The sequence below is a fragment of the Sphaerodactylus townsendi genome, linkage group LG03 (assembly GCF_021028975.2).
Source record: "Sphaerodactylus townsendi isolate TG3544 linkage group LG03, MPM_Stown_v2.3, whole genome shotgun sequence".
NCBI lineage: Eukaryota > Metazoa > Chordata > Lepidosauria > Squamata > Sphaerodactylidae > Sphaerodactylus > Sphaerodactylus townsendi.
In genome coordinates this window covers 115,240,784-115,267,441 of record NC_059427.1, presented here as the reverse complement: position 1 = coordinate 115,267,441, position 26,658 = coordinate 115,240,784, and the positions used below count along the sequence as shown (strand labels likewise).

At 43.2% G+C, this 26,658-nt stretch overlaps 1 protein-coding gene across 5 annotated transcripts in view; it reads right to left on the bottom strand.

The window, feature by feature from the left end:
• The window catches only part of B3GNTL1 (UDP-GlcNAc:betaGal beta-1,3-N-acetylglucosaminyltransferase like 1), a 240,091-nt gene that overhangs the window by 61,310 nt on the left and 152,123 nt on the right, over nt 1-26,658 (bottom strand). For all 5 annotated transcript variants that reach the window (XM_048491468.1, XM_048491469.1, XM_048491470.1 and 2 more), the window contains one exon: nt 11,731-11,826. In XM_048491468.1, the coding sequence (XP_048347425.1) occupies nt 11,731-11,826 (96 nt within the window). The remainder of the gene's footprint in view (nt 1-11,730; nt 11,827-26,658) is intronic.

The following is a 26,658-nucleotide window of genomic DNA, read 5'->3' as shown; positions in this document are numbered from 1 at the left end:
AAACTATACTGCCAGTTTTACACCTAATTCTCTGTTGGTGAGCTGAGTCTTGTAAGGAATAAACATATGGATTTGGAAAATAGGTCAGAAAATAGGATAATGCATGTAGTGTCCACATGCACATGGGAAAAAGCAGAAAAATATATATGTTTCTTAAGATCAGACAAAGTACAGTTGCCACATCTAATGTGAACTAACTGGAGGTTTGGGGGGAGGGGGAGCTGGGGATGGTGGGGTTTGGGGAGGGGCAGGAATTCTGTGTAGTATAATGCCAGATAGGCTAGCTTCCAAAGCAGCCATTTTCTCCAGGAGAAATAATTGCTGTTGTCTAAAGATAAACAGTATTGCACTTACCTGTAACTGTTTGTTCATTGAGTGGTCCTGTGTGCAGGAACTCATAGGACTGCCCAGGTCAGCTATGGAGATTTCTTCTTAGCTTTCTTAGAAGCCCTAGGCTACTAGTGACTGCTTCCCTCCCCAGGTCATGTACTCGAGCAATGTTTTTTCCAGCTCAGAGACATGTGAGTGGGGGTGGGGCAGCAATGTCCCTTCAGTTCTCCCTTTGCCACTGCAGGGAGTCCTCAACTTATATCAGACAGCCCACAACAGGAAAGGAGGAAGGGATGTGTGTATGCACAGAGGACCACTCGATGAACGAACAGTTACAGATCAGTGCCACACTGTTTTTCATCACTGTGGCCTCTGTGCAGTCCCACGTGGGAAAGTGACCAGCCTCATATGCTATGGAGCTGGGTGTGGACCTGTCTACAAAATCAAGAATTTAAAACAGCTGTACTCACCGCAGTCTCTGCCCTGGCATCGACATCCACAGTATAATGCTTAATAAACATTAATGAATTAGACCAGGTGGCCACCTTACAAATATCCAGTAATGCCACTTTGACCCTATAGAAGTTGAGGCTGCTTGAGCTCTGGAAAGAGTGAGTTTTTATTTTTAAGGGGCATGGTACTCTAGCATTTTCGTAAGCCAGTCTAATGGCCCAAGTAACCCAGCGTGACAATGTTTGAGCTGCGACATTTTATCCATTATGGGGACCTTTGAAACATATGAATATGGAATTATTCTATCTGAAGTTCTCGGTCCTGTGCAGATAGAATGATAGCACTCTCTTCACATCCAAGAAGTGCAGGGCCTTATCTGCAGGGGACTAGGGATTCTGAAAGAACACAGGCATATATGGGAGACATGACATTTAGATACCACCTTAGGAATGTGACCCAAGCTGGGTTGCAACACCACCCTGAATGGGTAGAATTTAGTAAATTGGGGGGGGGGGGTGTCAGAGCTCAAGTCCCGCAGATTGTTGACTTTCCTAGCTGATGTAATAGCAATCAAGAATGCAGTTTTATATGAAATTAATGGGCATGAAGCCATCAGTTCAAATGGCTTCCTAGTCAGATAAGACAGGACCAAGGTAAGACTTCACTGCTTCACCAGTAGGGTGACAGGAGGGAAATAAGCCCCAGGATCCCATTATGGACATTCTGAATGACTCAGACACTGCTCAGGTTAAACCGCCCCTGCTTAAGGGCATATTGGGGATTGTGACAGAGATTTTGGAACACAAGGCTACAGGCTCACGTTCAACTCGCTGTACTGAAAACTTACATAAGATTGATGAATCCCAGGTCCAATTATGTTGCCTCCGCCCAGCTTCTAATTCCCTGGTGAAAATGGTTACAAGGAAAAGCAGGTCAGGGCTCCCCAAGACAAGGAGAGCCAGAAACTGGATGCCATGAGGGGCAACTCCTATTCCTCAGCCTTCGGTCTCTGGGTGTCCAACTATGCTGTTATGGGAACAGGTCAAGATGTTAATTGACTTATTACCCAATTATCGAAACAAATTACAGACCAGGCACTTGTAAAGTAACTTAAATGGTTGAGAAACAACAATGAACTTGAACTTTGGGTAGGTGAAGGGATGGTCAGTCATCCAGATTGAATCTGTCAGGACATCTCTTCCCCTTATTCTAGTATCTATTTGCTGCTGGCTCTGAGGGGGCAATATTGCTGGGGATGATAATTATTTTAATTGGAGTACCTACAGGGTCTGTTGGGAAAATATCTCTCGGAAGGTTTGTACGTGTTCTTATATGGTAGACAAAGTTGTTGTACTTGCCTGGGTAATGCCTAGTGATTTTCAGTGAGTTTATCCATCCAGACATTATGAAGGCTGTCATCTGCTGTTTCATCAAATAACTGTTCACAGTCAAATGGGAGAATCTTGACTTTTGACATCTTGTGTCAGGGCAGAGGTTCTTAACCATTCTGAGGTCTATCCCTGAGGCAATTACCCTGCAGCTGCTATCTGCCATGTGCTTTGCAGCAGACATTTGGTTTTTGGTCAGTTTGAGGCATTTAGCTTGGAAGAGCCTCACTTTGTCCTCAGCCCTATAGGGAATTCTGACAGCTTCTGTCATCTAAATGAGTTGTTCCAGATATCTCTTTTGGTCCTCCAAGGAGGGAGTGCAGAGAAAGTCCCCCAAAGTGTTAGGATCTGAGTCCTTATCCATGTCTGAGCCATTTCCATGGTCTGGGTTCAATCTAACGGTGACACCCGATTGTCCTGTCAGCGTCAAAGGCCCCCCATGTGATGGACAGTGTATGAGGGCTCCTTCAGTGGAGGGGTATCCGTTCCCTTATTGGGATGCTGATGAAAGAGCTGCAGCTTACTTTTCTGCACCATGGGGCTCTTGGTTAAAACCAATTACACCATTACTAGGTGTATGTTTCCACTGACTCCAGGATAATAGAGATGGCCATTACACATTGGGAAAAATTCTTCCAACTAGAAGCCTACATTATAATTCTAAACAGAGTCATAGCATAGGTGTAACTCTCTTCAGATCTGCACAGCTAGTTAGCTTGTAAAAATACCTACACTGCCACTAGCAGCCTGCTAAATTTAATTTGGTTGACAATGAACACACATGAACCTACAAAAAGAGGGCCAGCATATAAATATAATAAAATAAACTGAAGCTCCCTTATAATGAACCAGATCATTGGTCAATCAAGTACTGTCTACTCCAAAGTGGCAGCAGCCCTCCAGATCTCAGGCAGAGGTATTTCACATCACCTTCTACTTCTTCCTTTCAACTGGAGACGCTGGGGATTGAACCTAGGATTTTCTGCATGCACAGCAAATTCTTTAGCCTGAGCCACAGGTGGGATTCAGCCGGTTCACACCACTTTGGCAGAACTGGTTGTTAAAATGGTGCTTATAAACAACCAGTTATTAAATTATTTGAATTCCACCACCGGAACTGGTTGTTAAATTATTTGAATCCCACCATTGGCCACAGCCCCTTCCCATTGGTATAGATCAGCGGTAGGGAACCTGCGGCTCTCCAGATGTTCAGGAACTACAATTCCCATCAGCCCCTACCAGCATGGCCAATTGGCCATGGGAATTGTAGTTCCTGAACATCTGGAGAGCTGCAGGTTCCCTACCCCTGGTATAGATTTAGACAACTGAGAAGCCTGCACTTTGATATTTGTAGGCTCTACAAATATCAACTCTTCCAAGGCCCTTCAGTGAGTGTAGCACAAGAGCTCTTGTCTGTTTCATAGCTGTTATCAATTTTTTAAAAATCAAGCCTACAAGTGACTTATAAAATGCTTGTCTCAATAACTGTCTATAGTGTCAAAGAAAGAATGTCAGCACATTATCTCTATATAACATATTAGAAAAACAGAGATTTTCTCAGCTTTGAAGTCACAAGAGCTCAGCATATGTGGACACACCATGATGTCTGGGTATATAGCTCTGAGGATCATGTCTGGTGGATATAATGGAGGCAGGAACAGTAATAAAAGGCACTGTAGAAAGCAAATCTGTTAAAAATTCCTAGGCCTTTGCCGATAGTGCTCAAACATATGAAGCTTTTTTAACCCATCAAAGTAATAATAAAGAAGTGAAAAAATTGTTTTAACTAGAGATAAAGGCAGAACCCACATTACTTTCTGTTCTGGCATATTGTTTAAAGATAGAGCATCCAGAAGTAACAGTTTAAGACTTAATTCCCACTTGCCCAGCTTATTTCAACTGACTCGCAAACAGACATCATCCTGGGCATCTGCAAAATGCAGACTTTTTCCTGCTTTTTGGTATGTCAGAATGGAAAAAGGTACAGGAATATATTTATCTGCAGCACTAGAAATTGTAACATTGCATATATTCAACACATAACCAGAGAATTTCAGGGGATTTGCAGTTTCAACCCTTACATGCACTTATTTGAGAGATTTTTACTGCTGAGTAAATATGCACAGAATCAGACTGTCAGAATTAAATGCTAACTCTAACACCCAAAAGTTTCAAAAGTGTTTTAAAGAGAGCTAAGGCCTCGGAAAATCATAACAGCATGCAAAAAAAGGAAATTGGTCAATGTATATCTGGCAGAACTCATCCAACCTTAAAAAGGCTACAACAAAAGATTGGCTCATGCTGAAGCAAAATGCAAATGGCACGTTTTAGTGACGATAAGCATGAGTGCACCTCTTTCAATAACTGGCTGCCATTATCAGCAGTGAATCGTTTCTAGATGCTGACCAGAAGCCTGGTCAGGATGGCCCTTGTGACAGCTTCATACATCTTTTCTCCAGTCACTGAATCACAGCAGACATTTGGAGCTACCTGTTCTGCCTCTAAACAAATCAGGCCTAACACGAGACATGTTTTGCTTTCTGAAGTAGTCACCAGAGATATGTTTCAGGACTTATTAGAACGTAATCTGTTTAGATCATTTTAAAAACAGCTTTTCCCAGAATTACTCAAATCCTGTTAAGCCTCTTGCTAGCTATGTGACTGAACTCCATGGTATGTTCTGATAGGCTTTCAAATCGTTTTGACCCAGTTCTAACACAGGAAATCTGCAATGAAGTTATAATTGTTCCATTGTTTGAGAAATAAAGGATTACACTCCTTAAACAGAAGTATGGAAGCAACACCAGCAAACAGCAATCTAATTAAACTTAGAAGGGTGGAAAACTCAGTGATGGAATTGGGGTGGCTTTCTCGGTACGCCTGATAACATGCTTAAAGGCATATTGCTAAGAAGGCTTGTTTTAAAGAGATTTTACAGCCTAATTTATCATTGGTTACAGCACTCTCTTTCTTGGATGCTTCTCAAGTACTGATGTCTGTTCAATTTTACCCATAATGTGCCAAGAATATCAGAGTCTGTGTTTTGTCTTTATTTTTCCCCAGAGCACCTTGACAAATGATTTGACAATCTCACTTCTTAAAAAGCAAAGCTGGACCTAATGTTTTCCATTCTAAAGCCTCTCGTAGAAAAGAGTGGAAACATTCATTTTTCTAACTTAATTATTCCAGTGTTCCTTCCTGATACGCGTCCTGTTTCTCAGCACCATTAAATTCTCTTCCTTGATTCCTTGTCAAAGAGTATGCAAAAATATGGACAAAACCACTTCATTGGCAGGTTGTGTTTGAGGAACATGCAACCTATCTTCTGCGTGTGATTCATCAATATATCTTCCCTGAATTTATTTTAAAATGGATGTATCTAAAAGTTCTGGAATGGATCCAGACTTAATTTTCTGACAAGGGAAGAAGTAAGGTAATTCCTTCTTTCTTCTCCAGCCCTCAATTTGCCTTTCATGCTGTTGCTGGGGGTTCTCAGTCCCTTGGGAACAGTATTCTTGGAAGATCAGTGGACTGCAGTTGTGGAAAGGAGACAGAAATGTTCCATTGCACTGACAGATGTGAGCAGAAAATTCTGTCTGGATCTAACCTCCAGTCTGGAAATACTAAAACAAAGCATGAGCCAGTGACAGAGCCGTAAATATTACACATCTGGTGAATATTAGAAAGTTGGGGCAGAAGTCATGTCAAGTGATCCCCAATTTCTGACTTGCTTTTTGAAATAAAATTAGAGGCACCCTTCACCCTTATACCTGAAACAGTTACATTTTACCTGTTGCACTCACCTTTCTTCCAAATAGTTCAGGATGGTATTTGTGGGTCTCTCTTCCTCCATTTTATCTTTGCAACAAAGCAGTGAAATAGATTTGGCAGAAAGGGAATGATTTGGCTTAAAGTGACTCAGTGAGTTTTATGACTAAGTAGGAATTTGAATCCAGGTCTCACAAGTACCGTATATACTCATGTATAAGTTGAGTTTTTCAGCACATTTTTTGTGCTGAAAAAGTCTTCCTCAACTTACACACGAGTCAGGTGTATCTAAAAATATTTTAGGGTTTCTACTTTGTTGGCCACCAGGGGGTGCAGTTTTTAAGCTAGCAGCACCACAATTTCAGGGTATCATCAGGTGACACTCCTGATGATACCAGCCAAGTTTGGTAAAGTTTGGTTCAGGGGGTCCAAAGTTATGGACCCCCAAAGGGGGTGCCCCATCCCCCATTGTTTCCAATGGGAGCTAATAGTAGATTGGGCTACATTTTGAGCGTCCATAACTTTGGACCCCTTGAACCAAACTTCTCTAAACCTGGGTGGTATCATCAGGAGGGTCTCCTAAAGATACTCTGAAATGTTGGTACTGCTAACACAAACATTCCTCCCCTGACAGGTTGTGTGAATGTTCCTTCTAAAATGACACCTGCCATGTGCAATTTTAAAAATATGTACACTAAAAATAATGAACTATTCTTTTAAAAAAGCAGGGTAGTTTTGAGTCACAGTGAACAGACATGTTCATTCCAGTTTTTATTGCAAGATCCATTGTTAAAAACCCTTCTTTACAAAAAAGCTAAGGTTTTTGTACTTTTAAAGTTATTGTTGATACCATATTGTTCTTGTTGACCCTCTTTTCCACTTACAGAGCTAGTTTACTGTTTCTCTTTGAAATAAATATTCAAAAACATTTAACCTACTGATGCCTCAATTAATGTGTAATTTTATTGGCATCTATTTTTATTTTTGAAATTTACCAGTAGCTGCTGCATTTCCCACCCTCGACTTATATGCGAGTCAATAAGTTTTCCCAGTTTTTTTGTGGTAAAATTAGCTGTCTCGACTTATATGCGAGTCGACTTATACACGAGTATATACGGGGTACTAGTCCAGCAATCTAACCACTTGAAAGGAATCAAGCCCCGAACAATGATCCCTGTAAAGACCCTTAGGACAGCCTCTTTTTAGTATGGTTAATTCTGCTGCAACTTTGCAATAAGAGTTTTTATACAGAACTGCTCCAGTCTAAGCCCACTGATTTCAAAGGGGCTGGATTGCAGTAATTCTACACAGGACTGCACTGTGAATGACCTGTTCCTCAAATGAAGGCTGATGTGAAGGAAAGAAGACAGGCCAGAGTAGAAGCAAAGCAGGCAGCCTCCATTATATTTTGGATTCTTCGTGGACTTTAATGATGTGATGAATGGATTAGACAGATCTCTCTTCATTTCTATCCAGTTTTGTTTTCCTATATTATGATGGCAGAAGCTCAGAAATGTGCTCGCCCACTGAACATGGGTTTTGGTTCATTGTGGCAAAAATCCTTTGTCTTTCTTTTGAATGAGGATAAGGGCTGAGAAGTCTCCTAGACTTCACTCTATAATTAGAAAATATAGAAAACCTATGAGACGAAATTTCTAGTCTCTGAAGATCAGAGTTTCCTCTTCCGCTCTCCAGGCTCAGGAGAAGAGCCGAGGAGTTAATACATGTTGTGCTAATCCCCAGAAACTACCAAGTTATCAATGTTTGCTTCTCTGAGGCTCAGGGCAAAAGGGGGTAAACCTGTAAAATGAGACTGAGATCAGAACTTCAGGTGCAAAGGCAAAGTGTGTGCCTGGCTGCTGCAGGCTGACAGTGAAGATGAGTTTTTGTAAGATCACTCCTGATAGGCAGGCTATATGCATGAGTTCTTTGTGAGTGGCTATAAAGCCTCCTGGGAAGGAGGCTTTATAGTGGCCTAGGCGGATGGTGCAAGGTAATGCAGGTCCAACAGTGCAGAAGTCAGGCAGGTAATGTCTGTAGGTAAAGTCAGACAGTTCAGGGGTCAAGGCATGAACCAGAGTCAATGGCTAAGAAGGAGCCCAGGCACACAGTACTTTTTAGGGAATCACACTTGTTTCACCCAGCCAAGCCCAAGACAGGGCTTAAGGAAGACGTCCTGCTAAGGGGGTTAGGCTCCTGCAAAGACTCAGTCCTCATCAGAAGCAGATGCCTCTAACTCTCAGAGCCTTTTGCCATACCAAGCAGAGAGATGAGCACTTCTCCTTTTACTGTGTAGCTGCAGCCCCTTTCTTGGTCTCCTTCATGCAGCTGGCTCATTACTCAGTTGGTCTGAACTTTCTGATGACTCTCCCAGGTGCACCGCATCAGGTTGGCAAGGAAGACCTTGGAGCTGATTCTGTTGTCTGCATCTTCTCATGAGGACCCAGCTCTGGATCCATTCTACGTCAAAGTCCTCATCACCCAGGGACTGGCTCACAACAGTAGCGGCCACAGTTGAAAAGATCCAAAGTAGATAATTAAAGGCACAGGTGGTAGTAGTTGAAGAAGAGGTGGTTTGTATACCCCACTTTTCTACACCTTTGTCTCAAAGTGGTTTTCAATTGCCTTCCCTTCCCCTCTTCACAACCTCTTAGGTGAGGCAGAGACAGGTAGGTGGGGTTGAGAGAGTTTTAAGAGAACTATGACTAGCCCAAGGTCACCCAACAGGCTTCATGAGGAGGAGTGGGGAATCAAGCTCAGTTCTCCAGGTTAGAGTCTGCTGTTCTTACCACTACGCTACTCTGGAGTGGACTCAAATATTCACCTACAAAGGAAGAATGAGATGTCTTAAAAACTGCTTACTACCATGGAAATCTGCCCCATCATTCAAGATCTTCTTTAGAGGTCATTTCCTCCCAAATGCTTCTGCTTTCTGAAAAGGAGTGGCAATCAAGCAAGGCATCTCAACATGGCCTACCCACCCTAGAGGAGGGACGGAAGGGAGGGGGAGGGGGAGGGGTGGCATGCAAGGGGAGGGAAGGGAGGGAGGGAAGGGAAGGGAAGGGAGGGAGGGAAGAGTGGCATACAAGGAAGGGGAGGGAAGGCGCCCGACATCTGGACATGGCCCACCCACCCTAGTGGAGGGAACGGGAGGGGAGGAAGAGGGAGGGGTGGCGTGCAAGAGAAATGGAGTACGGGAGGGGAGGGAGTAAGGGGAGAGAGGGGGCCCAGCATCTGGACATGGCCCACCCACCCTAGCAGAGGGAGACGAAGGGGAGGGAGCAGGAGGGATGGCATGCAAGGGAAGGGACTGGGGGAAGGGGAGTGAGTGAGGGGTGGCATGCAAGTGAAGGGGAGTGGGGGAGGGGAGTGAGTGAGAGGTGGCATGCAAGGAAGGGGAGAGAGAGGTACCATAACTGTGGATCTTTCTCACTGACTCAGGTTAAGCTGTCACCTATGTAAACAACTTTCAGGTTTCTGGTGAAATGCATCCCAATCAAGTTCAGTTTTGCATAGTATATTTTTTGTTGGGTTGGTTATCTTTGCAGTGATTTTAAAATAGTATGTTTAAAACAGAAAAACATGCAAGTCATATATATCAGTAACCATATTTGCATTTTAAAAATTTGCATTTTAAAAACAAAGAATAGTGGATCCTTCACACAGAACTGGAAAACCTGGATCTCGTGTGGTAAGGTGTCTGGATTTCTTTCCTTTTCAACAGGTTGCACAAATGCTTCTGCTTGTGTATTTAAATGTATTACATAATAAGGATTTTAATTCACATCTCTAGTGTCTGCAGTTTATTCCAGCATTTGAACAGCAGGTGTAAAGATTTAGTCACAAATGAGAAAAACAGATTGCTGCTATGGAGACTGTTTAGTACATGGAAATATTGGAATGCAGTCATTTTAGTCAGTTTAAGTACTTATTGGCAGCCATGTGACACCTGAACATTACTCTGCTAGACATTAAAGAGGGAAGGGAGATCATTATTTAACAAGGCAGACGGTAAATTGAACCAGTTCCTTCTTTCACCTTTTTCATTATTATGGTGCCTCCTCTCTACTGGTGAAGTAGTCCTCTCAGTATTAACCAGGGTGAGCCAACTGTTGCTGAGAGAGTACGATACAAAATACCTATGCTCTAGAAAGGGTGTTGCTTTCTCAGGAACTGGCACTGTGTGTTTGTGGTAAGTGTGCCTCCTGTTTCAATTTGTTTGGTAAAGGGAATACTAGCACTAATTGCCGAGGTAGAGTGCCAATATTTATATTTATTCATATAATCATGGTTAATTGTCATTAGAAGAAGGGTTTGGATTTATACCCCGCCTATCTCTCCTGTAAAGAGACTCAAAGTGGCTTACAAACTCCTTCCCTTTCTCTCCCCACAACAGAGACATGTGAGGTAGGTGAAACTGAGAGAGTTCAGAGAGAACTATGACTAGTCTAAAATCACCTGGCAGACTTCATGTGTAGGAGTGGGGAAACAAATCCAGTTCTCCAGATAGAAGACTACCACACATCTAAAGAAGTGGGGAATCAAACCTGGTTCTTCAAACCAGAGTCCACTGTTGTTAATCACTACACCATGCTGGTTCCCATGTCAAGCATGACTCTCCAAATTAGAGTCCACTGTTGTTAATCACTATACCATGCTGGTTCCCATGTCAAGTATGACAGCAGCAAGGCCAGACCACCATCAGAGTGCTAAACATACTAAGGATACACAGGTGTGAAGAAAAATGTAACTTCATAAATTATCCAAAAGAACACTGAACTGCTTGCAATTCACCTATTACTACATTTATTCAGAACTAACAGAATGCTAGCAGGAACTATTCGAAACCATTACCTGCCTATACATTGTCATCCCAACCTCCCTCCAAGGGCAGCAATACATAATTTGTCCCTCACCCCCTTTTTGTACTCTTGCAACCACTGGAGAGAGACAGAGTGATTGGCTCAAAGACACTCAATGAGTTTTCTGGCAGAGTAGGTAAAGTCCAACACCCTAACTGCTACAGTCCAGTATGTGGAGTGGTGCATGCCTATGGGCAGAACTCTCCCCATCTTCACAGGCACCCTGCTCCTCCCCACCTTTAGAAAGCCCAGGATCCAGCTTTATTTATTTAATATATTAGATTTTAGAACCTCCCACCCCCGAAGGGCTCTAAGCGGTGTACATTAGACCAGAATCAACAATACACACAATAAATAAGTTCAATTAAAAGCAAATTACAACTCTATAAAAACATAGCAGCATACAGATACGATGGCGTCCAATCCCAAGGCCGGGAGGGGGCAGACAACATTAATTAGATGTTATATCAGGCGCGCTGATGATGGAATAGCATGCAACACAGGGGCATCCAGGAGGGGGAATCTGCGGCCGGCCTCACCAAAAGCCCAGTGGAACAATATGGTTTTACAGGCCCTGTGGAATTCGCCAAGATCATCAGGCCCACACATCTGATGGAAGCGTGTTCCACCAGGCATATGATCATCCGTGCCTTTGTTTGGGAGCCTGACCACTAACAGTATTATTGGCACAGTTACTAATCAAATATTATGGAAATATACTTGGTGTGCTAATGCTTTGAGAAAATATGCTTGCTGAATGCTGGCCCTTTGTACCCATTCCAGTGTGAAAGCCAGGAGGGCCTCTTTATTAGGTACAGCTTGGTCCCTCTCTTTGGTGAGTAATTCCAACTCTCAGGATTTGTATGGCTCAGGGCTCGCTCGGACACCCTTACAGAATAGTTATAGTTATGTGTGTCTGCAGTACTCACCTTTCCGCCTTCATCAAATCTGCCTACATGACAAAACCATTCTCGGGAGCAGAACCAAGTTGGCATAATAACAGTGGGTCCATGGGAAGTAAAAACCTAAAACGACACAACAAAAAAAAACATTAATGACCAAAGAAGTAGTTACAAGATATTACTTTATGAACCAATTGACTTTTTTTTCCAAACACTCAAAGCTACTTTATACATTATAATTAGGCACCATTTCTTAAACAGAGATTAATGCTTGTGAATGAATTTCTAGTCCACAAAGTATGATAGAAAAGTTTTCTTGTCGTGACAATAAGGACCAGGAAGTTCACAAAAACAAGTTGACTGGCTTCTTTTTCCTACAGCAGTATATTCTGTCCAGAAACATTACTCACAGGCTCTTCCAGCAATATCTCATGTACAGCATGGAAGGTAGAGTGAGGAAGCAAGAAGGGAAATTTGTTAGGAATCACCTTCTTCTGCATTCTGTGGGAGATTGAACCACACGAAGAAGAGTGAGGGAGCATGATTCCTGCCACCCCCATCACCTTCTTGTGGCAGCTCTGTGGGAAGAGGAAGCCATTATAAATATCTTTTGTAAAATGGTCCTTTTCAGAGAAGTACTGAATAAAATCTAATTCTCTGCACAGATATTCATTTGCATTTTCTAGAAAGTGTTTTATTTTAGTATAATTTATAGAGCAGCCATCAGACACAGCAATTCAAATTATTATTAAGAAAAAAATCTGATATCAATAAAAGTTTCCATTATTTAGATAATCCGTGTACATAATTCATTAAGGATTGCAATGTTGCAATTAAGCACTTCCAACTAATGTGCATGCAGGACTCACAAACTCCCGGTGGAGCCACGATGGCAAGCCATCCTTCCTGCTGGCCCAGCAGAAGCCTCCCCATTCTCCTGCCCTCCCTTTCCCACCCCCACAGACCAAGGCGGGACAAAGACAGCAAGCTGGGCCTGCCACCTGCTGGGCCTGCCACCTGCCTCCCCATTCCCCTAACCACTCTTTCACAATCTCAGAAACCAACCCAGGTTCTCCTATTCAGGACCCTGGCTTCCAGACTCCCATCTCAGCCCCAGCAACCCACCTGAAAGTCCCGAAGGGCCATGGCCAGTGGTTGGATTCAGCAGGTTCGCACCACTTCGGCAGAACCAATTGTTAAAATGGTGATTGTAAACAACCAGTTGTTAAATTATTTGAATCCCACCACCAGCCGTGGCAGTATGGAACGGTGGGAGAGGGGCAGCAAAGCCAAGGACAAGCCATGGAGCAAGCAGGCAATCAGACTTCTCATACCAAGGTAGCTCCCAGACACTCATGACATCAAGGGGAGAAAGCAGCGAATGAGGAGCCAGCTGATGGAGCCCAGCCAGAGTGACCCCGGAGTTGGGGAAGGGAGAGCAGGAGAAGCCACCAGCCCACCCAATCCACCCTCCCTCCCATCTACAGCCCATGTTCTTGTCTCTGCAGTTTTGTATCATAGATCATCAGCCAGTTTCATCTTCCACTTCTGCTGCTGCCCAGTAGCTAACCTTCAGAATTCCTCCACCCCATCAGCATTGGACCTGCCCTTCTGTTGATGTGGCCATTAATTCCTTAATTGTGTCTTAGTCTGGTGTCTCAGCTATGACCATTCCACCTTGAGTGACCACTAGGAATTTAGACTCTATTATACTATGGGTCTCAGTTAAACTGACACACTCAAACCTCATCACTATGTTAAGGTTGCATCTAAGAAGGGAAATAGGCATATATTAAGTGACATCAGTCAATGAGAGGTTGTGGAACCTTGTGGGAGGGGGGAGAGAGAGTTAAATGGAGGGAGGTCTGTCATTGCCTCAGATAGGGCTTGTGGAAACAACAGGAAAACAGGGGAAACTACCACAAGGTTAGTTAGATAATTAGGCTTCACCCAAGGAAGGAAAACAGCTCAGACATACATTGGTCTCAGGGGCCAATTAAAGAGGCAGGAACAGAGCTGCTATCTTGTGTTACCTGAGAGAAATAGTTGGCTAGGGACTAATGAGGGATTGAGGGAAATATCCCAAGAGACAAGCTAATTCTATTTCAATAGGCCTTGATTTTGGGGTTTAAGGACGAGTTCCAAATAAAATCTCTCCTTCTCTCTTTGACTGAAATAGCCTGTCAATTCTGTAAAGCTGTGGGCACGCGTATTTGTAACTGTTTTAAAGCAGAGTTCTGCCAACCCTTGCCGCAATAACCAATACTTTGTCTTATCCACCAAACCACTAAGCATTGAGACTTTCTAAAGCAGGGGTAGGGAACCTGCGGCTCTCCAGATGTTCAGGAACTACAATTCCCATCAGCCCCTACCAGCATGGCCAATTGGCCATGCTGACAGAGGCTGATGGGAATTGTAGTTCCTGAACATCTGGAGAGCCGCAGGTTCCCTACCCCTGTTCTAAAGAAAAGGCAGAAAACTTACTTTTTCTGTTTTGAAAGGAAGGTATTGGTGTGAATTATTCTATCTAGGACAGTGATGGCGAACCTATGGCACGGGTGCCAGAGGTGGCACTCGGAGCCCTCTCTGTGGGCACGCGCACACAGAGTTCGTCATGTGGGGGGCAGAAAATCACCCCCCCACACACACACACATCTAGGCTGGCCTGGGCCACTGAGCACGACATGCACGCACTGCGGTGAGGAAGGAGGACTCGGTTGGCGGGCCTGGTGCCTGTGCTCTGGGTGGCTGCTGCCTGAGGGGGGGGGGGGAGGCAGAGGAGGCAGAGATGCTAGAGAGGCACAGAGCGGTGCACGTGGGACTTGCTGGAGGCTAGAGCAGGCTGGCCCCTGCTCGAGCCGGTGGGGCGGAGGAAGAGGGAGCCAACTGTTTTTTTCCAAACTAAAACCTCAGCATTCGGGTTAAATTGCTGGGTTGGCACTTTGCGATAAATAAGTGGGGTTTGGGTTGCAATTTGGGCACTCGGTCTCAAAAAGGTTCACTATCACTGATCTAGGAGAAGGGAAGGGGGATGTAGCAGATATTACTTCCGATTCTTATTCCTCAATAATAATCACACACTCCAGCACAGTTATTTGCTACCATTGCCTTACTGACAACTTGCAACCCATGTGCCATGACTAAAATCAATTTGGTCATCGCTACAGGAAGGTGTGATGGGGTGGGGAGCTGAGAAAGTACCTTGCCATCACAGCCCTCTAGTTCCAACTCTAAATGGGGGTCCAGAAGAACGAGGCCATGAATGGATGATATCAAAAACGACAGAGAGGTCCAGGAGAAGTAACATGGCCATGCCTGAAACCAGACTGCAGTGGATCCAAACAGGTTTTGAAGTTGTCCAGTCACTACTTGTTCAATTACCTTGATCAAAAATGATACATCTGAGACTGGATAATAGTTATTCAATTATCCACAGTAGCTTTCTTTAGGAAGGCTGCACTACTATCCACTTCAAAGCAGGATGACCACCCCTTCTCTCAGGGAGGCATTTACTGTCTCCTAGACCTAGTCTGCCAGCCCCCTGGGCAGATCTAAACAGCTAGTAGGGGAACAGGTAGCATAAGCAGATGGCAGATATCAAAATTGGTGCATGTAAACATTAACAACAAATAAATAGCAACTTATGTACTAACCAACTGGAAAGTTGTTGAACAAAGTTTCTGCAACATAGCCTGAATCACAAAGAACTTAGAAGTTTTAATTCTGTTCTTAAACATCATTTTGGAATGGGAAAAATGGAACAGACAGAGAGATAGACAGTGTGTGTGTATTTACCCCCTGTTGCAATCTTTTGCTGGTAAGAATAGATTTGAATGAAACTGAAGTCTTGGGAAATAAATGAATGTGGCCCTTAATTTGTATATTTTTGAATGATGACAGCTTTGGTGAGTAATATCAACAAAGCCAGGAACTATTTATAATCACCGTTTTCTGCTTTAAACAAATATGTTTCAAATCTAGTGTTGAAATAAACCAGAATATCCGGATTATGTAAAGTAAATCTATTCTTTCCATTAATACAAAAGTCTAGCAAGTTTGCAGACTTATCTTGATGACAAGATGCTACAGGAGAATAGCACACCCTGTGTACTACACAAAAAAATTAACTTGTATAAACTGGTTAGCAGAACAAAGTCCCCCCCCCCCCAAAAAAAACATATAGAAAACAAGAGTACAACCCTCTTCATTTGTTATTGAAAATATATCTGTATCCATAGCAAAAGAATTCTTTGTAGATAACGTTTACAGGTAGCATTCATTCATAGAAAAATTCCCAAACCACCACAGTGCAATAACAATATTTTAGTAGGACCAACAAAATATAATAAAATAGTGAAGACGAATTTTATGTTCCTCAGAACTCTTTGTATGGTTGAATCTGTACAAAAACACAGCCGGCGAGGACAGAATGGATGGGAAAATGCTTCAAAGTGCATTAATAGAACCCAAAGTCTGCAGCTGTAGCAGTCTTGAAAGAGAGAAACGTGATGCCATGTCGTCCAGACTCATCTCTGGCAAACTAAAGATTCATCTTCAATTGTCCAGTGACCCACCATCATCCATAAATCAGTCTTGGAGAAAAACTATGTCCTTTTTCCCTTTCCTAAAAACTCCCATTGCATCTTCCCTTTCCCCACTTTCTTCTCTCCTTCCCATCCACTAGCCAACTTACTTTTATCTGCCTCCCTCCTTACCTCCCCCTGCCAGCCTTTCCCTGGGAAATGTCTGGCACACTTGTATGGTGGGGAGCTTGTAAGAACTTGGAAGGAACACCTCAAATTTCCCCCATATTCCCCCTCCGGACACTTGTTTCCTCTCTCCCTCCTCGTGGAAGTGCCCATGTCCTCAGCTCTCCCTGCTTCCTTCTCCCCTTCCCACCCACCAGAGAACTACTTTTTATCCACCCTCTCTCATCTTCAGCTATTATTTACTTCAAATATACTCCACCATTCTACCTTATGGGTCACCAAAGAAGCTCACATTTTTCTCCGCTCCATCATTTTATCCTCACAACAATCCTGTGAGGTAGGTTAGGTTGACAGAGTGTGACAAGCCCAAGGTCACCCAGTGAACTCCACAGTAGAGTGTGCATTTGAACTTTGGTCTCCCTGATCCTAGTCTGAAGCATTAACCACTACACCCAGAGGCATACCAGGGGTAAATGGCGCCCAGAGACAAATTGCCTCCACGACGCCCCCCAGGCTCTGCCCCTGCCCTGCCCACCTCGGCAGGGTTGAGGGGGCTTGGAGGCAGCAGGAAGTCCTGCTGTCTCGTCATTTTTGCGTGCCTCGGACGGGGTCGAGGCACGCAAAAACGACGAGACAGCAGAACTTCCTGGTCACGTGGGGGGCCGATTTTGTGCCCCTCACGTGACCAGAAGAGTGGCGCCCGGGGACAAGGGGTACCCCTTGTCCCTAGGCAGATACACCACTGACTACACCACTCTAGCTTTCTTCAGGTCGCTACTGTTGAAAAGCACCAAGCAGAAGATCTGACTGAATCATGGAAGTTCCATGCTAGCAATGTGCCTAGTGCTACTGAAAGGCCAGGCCCTGATGAGTCCTCCCTCAAAGACCAAAACAGTCCTGGAAAGCCTTTAACTGACAGAAACTAATCCTCGAAGGCAGACATTACTGTTTTGGTTGCTGAGAAATGGCCACTTAAAACATTTGTTTGATTATTCTGCATATATAGGGTTTTTCTCAGGATGGTTAGAAAGATATATCTTGTCTGTCCATGGCCCAATTTTCTGGATATATGTATCAACAGATGGGGCCATGTTAAGAATTAGATATATTGATGACTGATGGGATTTCAGCAGTGGCTGAGATGTTATATTGGGCAATAATAAAAATAATGCAGAGTATGGTTTAAAATATAAATGTAGGCTAGTTTTACGGTGCTAACTTCTAGCTTTTGAAAAGTCTCAATAAACCTTCACATTAAAAATACATATTTCACCCAGAAGATAATAAAGCAGCATGTCACTTCAATATGAGGCAATAAAACACTCAGCCCAATCCAAATGCAAAACATTTCTGACTGTGTCTAAAACAGGACAAGCTGAATGGTAACCTACCATTGAGACAAATGATAGCCTATCATTGAGGCCTCCTTTATTTTTAAAAAATCTTTAAATTACAGTCAAGTTGTTTCCAACAAAAGATACTACAATATGTAGCTAAATGTGCACATTGTAAAATGCACCATGTCATTAAGAGGAATTGCATCATATTTGGTTTATAGACTATATCTGTTAAACGTTGATTATAACTTTAAAAGGTTTCTTTTAAAGGCTAATATTTTAAACTTAAATCATTAAAAGATGAAGGCTCAGTTTTTCATTCTAACAAGTGCAGAACTCTTAAGGATTTGTGGGGACACCTCATTTTTCACCTCCCCAAAGTATTTCCTCTTTCAGTTTCCTGGTATGCTCCATATCCTCTCCCTTTCATCCTTTCCACCCACCTTTTATTTGCCCTCGACTTCAGTCAATTATTTATTTACTTCATTTATATCTCACCTTTTTCTCTAACAGAGTATCCAAAGTGGCTTACATCTTTCTCCTGTCCTCCATTTTATTCTCACAGCAGCCCTGGGCCTGGTTGCTAACAGCGTGCAACAGGGTCTAGCAGCAGGCAGCACACAACTGCGCTTAAATTTTCCTAGCTGCCAGAGAGACAAAGAGAAGAAACTGAAGATGGAAGGCAGATAAATTTAGGTTGGCTGGGGATGGTTGGGAAAGGCAGAAGGGAGTAGGAAACATGAAAAAGCTATGGAAGTTTTCATAGAAAGAGGAAATAGTGAGTGATGGGGAAATGATGTTTCCCCTGCAAGCCCCTTGCTTGTCTTTATAATCCCTCAACAGTTAATAGAACCCAGAGTGAAAAGTCTTGGTCAGCTGCATACAGGTAACTTGCAGGAAGATGATCATTTGTTTAATCAGGGTATCAAAATTATAGGTTAAATTAAATAATATACCTCATTAGATTATATTTAATAATGACTGTGGTCCCAGAATTTAGAATAGGATCACCACAGAAAAAAAGGGCATTCCATACTCAAAAATTCTACACCGGTGAAGAAAAATACTAGACAGAATCCCATAGATCTGTTTAGCTAACAACACTGTTTTTCTTTGTGCAAGGGGCCTCCCACTAATGCACTAAACTCTTCCTTTGGTAAATGAACCCCTTGCATGAGAGAGAGGTTCCTTGTGTCAGCAGAAAACATCATAATTGTCAGAAAGAATCCTCATGATCCAATCCAGGGACGGAGGGAGAGGGAACTGCGCCCGGGACACAACCTGCCCATGTGCCCTTCCCCCGCCTCACCCACACCTGCCCTTGGGGCGGGGGGTCTGGGGGTAATTTTCCGCTCTCAGGTGATGCCAATGGCACGTGCCCAGGGTGCGGCACCCCCCCTACCCCACTGCAGCTTTGCTACTGATCCAATCTATTAATTTCTTTTTAAGAGACAGAAAAAACACCCTGAAATGGCTCAATAAGAACTGGACATGCTCACATAACATAAGGGGAAGAGTAGGGATAGGGCTGCACTTCAGAACCAAAACGTCACAGCTGGCACAGGTCAGCACCTGTGCAAGGGCTGCCTCGGAGGGCGAAAGGAACACTCCCATCTTGCCAGGTTTGCCTCCCTGGTATGAGGTTGTCCAGGAGGTTGTCCAGAAAAGAAGGAGAAAGGAGAGTGAGTCCTGAGGAAAAGGGGAACAGAAAAGGAGATGTGTGCAAAAATGGCTTAGCCTGTGGTAGCAAGGGTCCTCGAAATACACTGAAACTGCCTCTGCAGAAGAAGCTGCAAATGCAGTAGCAGCACAGAGCAAGCCAACATCCAGGAAAGATTGCAGGAAGTACTTCTGCAATGCCAGGGTCTTTTTTCCTCCTCCCCCCACCCCCATCTATGGCTCTGTCTTTTATTGTGTTAGACCAGGGGTCTGCAACCTGCGTCTCTCCAGATGTTCATGGACTACAAATCCCATCAGCCCCTGCCATCAGCCCCTGCCAGCATTTGCCTACTGGCAGGAGGGTTGACAACTCCCTGGAGTAAAATGTCCTGCCATTTTAATACAGGCTTCACGTGTGGAATTGGGCAGAAAACATTACTGGCATTAAGGTAAATCATACCAGATGGTAAATAACATCTCTACTAAAAGGAGAGGAACTGTTTTCTCCAGACAGTTGGCAAACCTAGTTAGGCCAAGTAGATACCAGTTGGCTGGAAGTATTACTGTTTTCTTCATGTACCTCCCTGCCCCCCCTTCATTAACCAGTCCTGCTCTGTCATTTCTTCCCTCAGCTGGAATTGGTGTCCCAGGAGAAGTTGGGAAACTCTAGAAGAGGATGCAGCTTCTACAACTGGACTGTTAACTTTGGGAGCTAATTCAAAATATCTTCCTCTCCCCCAACATCTGTCTGAGTGGTTATTGCTCAGTTTGTATTTTTGACACCTTTTCCTTCTTTTACACCATCTTTAATGAAGGTATGGCAGCCTTTTCTGATTAGAGTTATTGTATTTTACCATATTTTGTGCTCTGGTGTTTAGGATTCTTCTGTCACCTGCTCTTATTGTATAGTGATTTTGCTTCTATCCGTGCATTAGAATGCTGCTTGTCTTGTTCCATTGGTTGCATAAACACAAGAAGCCGCCTTCTACTGAATCAGGCCATTGGCCTATCAAGGTAAGCACTTTCTATTCTGATTGGAAGTGGCTCTCCAGTGTCTCAGGAGAGGTCTTTCACAGCACCTACTACCTGAAACTTTTACGTGGAGATGCTGGGGATTGAACCTGGGACCTTCTGTCTGATTCTCAAAACAATTTACCACAAAAATCTTGTTGGTAACCAAGGTGCTACTAGATTCAAATCTAGCTGTGCTTTTCGTTAACGGTAAGTACCCTGTATGTAGGGTGACCCCCTTAAAATGCAGGAAAGGGTTTTTAAAAAATCGCTTTTCATACTTGTACGTTGTGTTTGAATGTAAGATAACTCCTTGTATTTCTTGAAGGCATGCCTGAGGATGGACAGACAAGTTTTCCTTCTAAGTAAGTACTATACTTTCAAGTTTTGCATAGAAATGTCACCATCCACTTTTCAAGCAAACGACAGCCTGGCCCAGGCTAAGAAAAACCACACGCACAAAGCAAAAAAGCAAGGTGGCACACAAGTTAACAAAGTGAATATTATAATTGCATTAGTGACTTAACCTAACAATGCCTTAAACAGACATACCCAATACATAATATATAATAACTGTCCATTCATAAGATAGTCAATCATCATATGGTAAATGTCAATAAAAACAGTTTTCAAGATAATTTCTTAACCATCTCTAACACACCAGAAGGGGAAACGAAATCCAGGTGTAATGAATGAAGAAGTCCGCTGCACGATACTAATGAATGAGCACAGTGTTGGCAGAGCACAATGATGGCAAAACGCTATGCGCGCTGATCAACGTTTTCGACCCACGTGTCTTCTTCAGTGCATCAAAAGTCCAAGACACCCGATCACAAAATACGCAAATTTATCAGCATGCTCATTGAGCTATGATTACATGAATGCAATAAAGAATCCTTTTTGACAAATTGTGTCCGTTTTCCAGCATACTCCGGTTCACAAAAGCTTATGCTTCAATAAATCTGCTACTGTTGAGGAGCGGACATGGCTCAGTGGCAGAGCATCTGCTTGGCATGCAGAAGGTCCCCAGTTCAAACTGTGGCACCTCCCGTTAAGAAGGACCAGGCGGCAGATGATGCCAAAGACTTCTACTGGAGAGCCGCTGCCAGTCTGAATACACAATACTGACCTTGGCAGACCAAGGACCTGATTCAGTAGAAGGCAGTTTCACATGTGGGTTTTCAGTGCTGCGATGCCACTTTGCAGTAATCTATATAAGAACGTTTGAGCACTCTAAAAACAGTGCAATCCTAAAAACACTTTCCTGGCATGAGCCACATAGAATAGGTTGGTGTAGAACTCCGAAGAGACCTGCTTAGAGCTGCTTTGCTGAAACCGTTCTTTGGGTGAACATGGTGGGTTATTGTTCTTGGTGGTGTGTGACCCTATGCCTGTTTGTGGTACAGTTATCTACAAGATGGGTTTCAGATGGTGGGCAGGCACAGTTTTAGTACTTGCCTCGAGCCCCATTTTCTGTAGATATCCCCCTGGACATGCTAGAATAAAATATTAAGGGATGTTAAATATTGATGTGGGCGGGGCGGGGGGAGCAACTAAGAAATGGGAAGGGGAGAAGAGGACTGACCAGCTCAAACCCCTAGCAGCTAAATGTATCAGGGGATCAAAGATCATGAATAAATCTCTGGCTACCAATCTTGATCCTCCTTGATCTGAGACTGCAAATGCCTTGGCAGACCAAGTGCTCGGGAGCAGCAGCAGTAGCAGAAGGCCATTGCTTTCACATCCTGCATGTGAGCTCCCAAAGGCATCTGGTGGGCCACTGCAAGTAGCAGAGTGCTGGACTAGATGGACTCTGGTCTGATCCATCACGGCTCTTTCTTATTTTCTTCTTATGTTCTTATCAGTGTTGAGATATACGTATCATAAGGTCTGCACCTTAATTCACTGGCACTCTCTCCATACACTTGTGATTCCGACAGAAATCAGACCTGCACACATCTGTGAAGTCCGGTATTTCAGGACACACTTTCCCATCTGACCAGGAGATATCCTCAGAAAACCGTAACATGTGGCTAGGCCCTAGGTGTCTCTTGTTCAAAGGTTGCATGAACAGAAGAGAGATCAGACCTATGCAGAGATACCAGAAATGAATAAATATACAGAAAAGATGAATATAGGTATAAATGAAAAGAAAGCTGCAGAAGCTGTAGCCCTATTTTTCAAGATTTTTTTAACATGACAGGTGAAAGCTACAGTATTGACATCCACTGGCAAAGTTCTTCACTTAATCGCACAACTAATTGAAGATTTCAGTTTGGTCTATAATTACAGTGTTAGAAATCCCTGTGAGTGAACAGTAGAGGGGGCAGTTTTATCAGCCAGGCATGCAAGACTTTGCATGCTTTACGTTTACTATTTATCTCTAAAAGAATAGAAGTAGCCCACAATAGGACAGTAGAAATATTTATTTACACATTCATGAAGGCCATAATTCCATGTACGGCACAGGTTCCACTGAAGCAACTGAAACATACAGATTAAAGTGGCGGCAGCAGGTCACCCAAAGGATGTGACAGTCATCAAACTGTACTTCGCTTCCAGAAAGAAGAGAGCAACTGCATTTGTGAGAACTCCCTCAAAAGCAAAATTCCACTTCAGAAATTATCAATTAAGATAACTCTTTTTAGATTGTGTAACTTCAGACTTATAAGCCGGGCAAAGAAGCAGCTACATGGAAGTCTAACACCAACAGAGCAGCCTGCCACCGCACCAGGGAGGGCCCAACTGACTTGACTGGCCAGGGATTGCCCAGCGCCTGAACTCACCTGACTCACTTGTTGCTCCTTTGTTTGCTGCCTCTCCTGTGGGCTGGAGGGGGTGGGAAAGCAGCTAGCTGCTGCCACCATCCTGCAGCGACTCTCTGAATTTTAAAGGCACTCTCTGATTTTTAAAGGCCATTGTAAGCTGTCCTGAGCCCTTTGGGGGTAGGGCAGGGTATGTACAAACAAACAAACAAACAATTAAAAGGGGAGTTTGGGGTGGGGACAGTGGGGGGGCTGTCCAGCCCAATGGCAGCCCCCACGTGATACCTTAAAGTGGTGCCTGGGTTTTCTGCCCTCTCTGGGTCCCCCTAAATCTGCTACTGCAAGTGAAGAACAATATGATTTATGATGTTTCCATGAATCAAAACACAAGCATATCAGGATGCAGGATAGGCACCCAAGACCAGAGCCCTTCATCTCACATGTTAACTTCTTTTATAGGACATTTCTTATATGGTGAGCATTCAAGCATGTAATTTCCAAACCTCCTACAGTCTGAAAACTTAACAATTCCACAAGGGCTGTACCACTTGATATTTCTGAACATGTAGCTTGGCTCCCAATAATACATTGTTAATTTAAAAAAAATTATCAAGAGGAGTTAAAGAAACTTAACATAGTTCACATATCTTAAGGATGGGGTAAATCAGCAAAATTTGGCTTTCCTTTTGTGCATCTGGAAATAAATACATTTATATACACACACACACACACACACACACACACACACACACACACACACACACACACACACACACACACACACACACACACACAATGTATTTCTGAGTACGAATTGCTAGGAACAAACAATAGGAGCCAGCCACAACCTTTATAGTCTGCTAGTGTTGTAAACTTCCACAAGCATCTGGCTGATTGATGTTGGTGATACAGTGCAGGGTGAAAACAATTTTTGTTTTGATCTAGTGTGGCAACTACTACCTTGTTAAATATAACTTACTTTTTCCTTTATACTATGCTATATAATTTCATAATGTAGAAATGAATATGGACACAGTCTTCAAAACTCTTAAGAGCTAGCTGCAGGAAAATAAATCAAATGCCCAATTTGTAGCACCAGGGTTGGAGATCTTTCCCCTCTGCACTTAGAAGCCCATTATGTATGGAAGGCTTACCTTGGGGCTTTTCACTATGCAGTAAGGATGTTGTGGGCACTCCTTGCATTTCTCTGATTGCACACAAGGAAGCACTGCTGAACATTCCTGGGCCTGCTTTTCCCAGTTCTCTTAACTCCACCCATTAACTCACTCTTAAAGGCACAGATACCATCAAACCCAGTAGTCTCATGATTGCTGGCTTTAAATTAAATTTATATTGCTGTTATAGCAGTTATAACAATATTGTAGTCTTTCCAAAAAATAATCCCCCCCACCCCCTCCATGAAAGAGGCCAAGCAATTCCCTGGACCACAAGCTGCTGAAGAAGGGTGATCCATGTCCTAGAACTGTTATTTTCTCCCTTTCCTCCGCACATATACTTCATGCCACTGCTGATGCCACAGGAAGAGAGGCTTCCTTTATTAGATTTATCATTATTTCGATAGATCTAATATGGTACAAATGCTTCAAGTTGAAACCACTTTTTAAAAAGCCACACAATCCCCACATATCCCTGCCACTCCTAGAGTGGTGGGGGAGATATATATTATATTGAGAAGCCTGTGTGGTTGAGCTTCTTTTCTCTGACTTCCACATGCTGGTTACTAAAAGATGCCAGCAGAAAGAGTAGGAAGCAGGAAGGAGCCGGCTATGTGAAAGAGGGGGTGAGGGGAAAGGCGTGGATGGCAATGTGGGAAGGGTAAAGCTAAGTGGGCTGACTGGGTGGAGGGAAGATGTCCAGGGCAAAGCTGTGCTCACTGGCAAATCTGACCTGCTCTGGTGGCAAAGTAAATTAAAGTTGTGCTAGAAGTGGTGTTGCTTGTCGCAGAGGGAATGGAAGGTGGAAGTGGGACTTGAACTAATATGTCCGTATACGATATCTTGCCATGACAGATATAGGCCCTTGCAGTACAGCAGACATCTTGTGTATAATCAGACTCATGCACACAAAGCCAATTATTCTAAAGATCTAATGGTCTGGAAGGTCCAACAATCAATCCAGCAGATGCCACAGGTCATACACCCAAGAATTTCAATCAAAATCTACCAGTTCTGATGCCATCAGTGTTTAAATGTCTTTTACCATCCAATCTCCATCTGACAACTTTCCCAAATCTATTCACCAATGCTATCTCCAACATTCATCCTCTGTGAAACTCACAATTACCTACCATCCAATTCACCTTACCACAATTAACCATCTGGTCTCTATCATCCTCTCATTTCCTTATTTCTGGTAATCTAGATCTTGGCCAGAGAGATCAGGAGCATTCACTTTTGCACATACACAAAAGCAGTTGGCTTGAAACAATGCAGAAAGAATAGTGACACTATATACCCTCCAAATGAAGCTCAATTCTTGGCTTCATTTTTAGAAATAAGTGAGCTGGTCTATATGATGTTCATTGTCAAATTCACTTTCCACTGCATTTTTTAAAACCCAAAAAGCTCTATTGGAACACGACACCTCTCTTCACCTCTTTCTTGGTTAAAGTAATTTTCCCCTTGCTTTAAATAGCTGGGAATAGCGCTTTCCCCAGCTCCCCAGGATCTCCTACACATTTATTTATCTGTAGCTTCTGCCAAACCCTAGAGCAATGGGAACTCTCTAGCTGTGTATGATGATCATGAGAAGTGGAAAAGATACTCATACACACCAAAACCATGCCAAGTTCTGAAGTCAACAAGATAAACTGGTAAAACGGCATTAAGAAAGAGTTGGAGAATTAGTTCATAGGTGTGGATTTGGCGTCTTCAATGAGAGAATGAGTTTATTCATTTTCTGCCTTGCCTTAGGGAAACTTAAGTTATATTTTTAGCAAACTGACTTGGTCAGCCACATCAAGCTGATTTCCTAGAGATTCACAGAGAATATACCTATTGACTAAATTTTGCAGAGCATTCTCAACCACATGGACAAACACGTGTTTCTGAAAGCAGTATGTGGGTGTCTTTATTCAGTGACATTGTATAGCACGTATCAGTCGACTGACTTAAGCTTGAATTGCTATGCAGAAATGACTGAGTAACAAAGCTTCTTCTGTAATTTCTCAGTAAGGCCTCTTCACTTAGTCTACTGACTTCCTGCTAATCCTGTTAAGAACCACACATCATACCATTCTGCGTAGAGAATCCCTGCCTTGTGTACAGAGTTGGAAGATGAGTACACTTCCATTACGTTCATTCACAAACTACTTTTCTTTTAAACTTCTGTAGAACAAGCCACAGACATGAAGGCAGAAATACTGATTATAAGAGCAATAAATCCATGTAAGAAATTCAGTAAGCAAATCAACACATCTAGCCTTCAGCAATGGATTTGCTTTGGCAGCCAGAA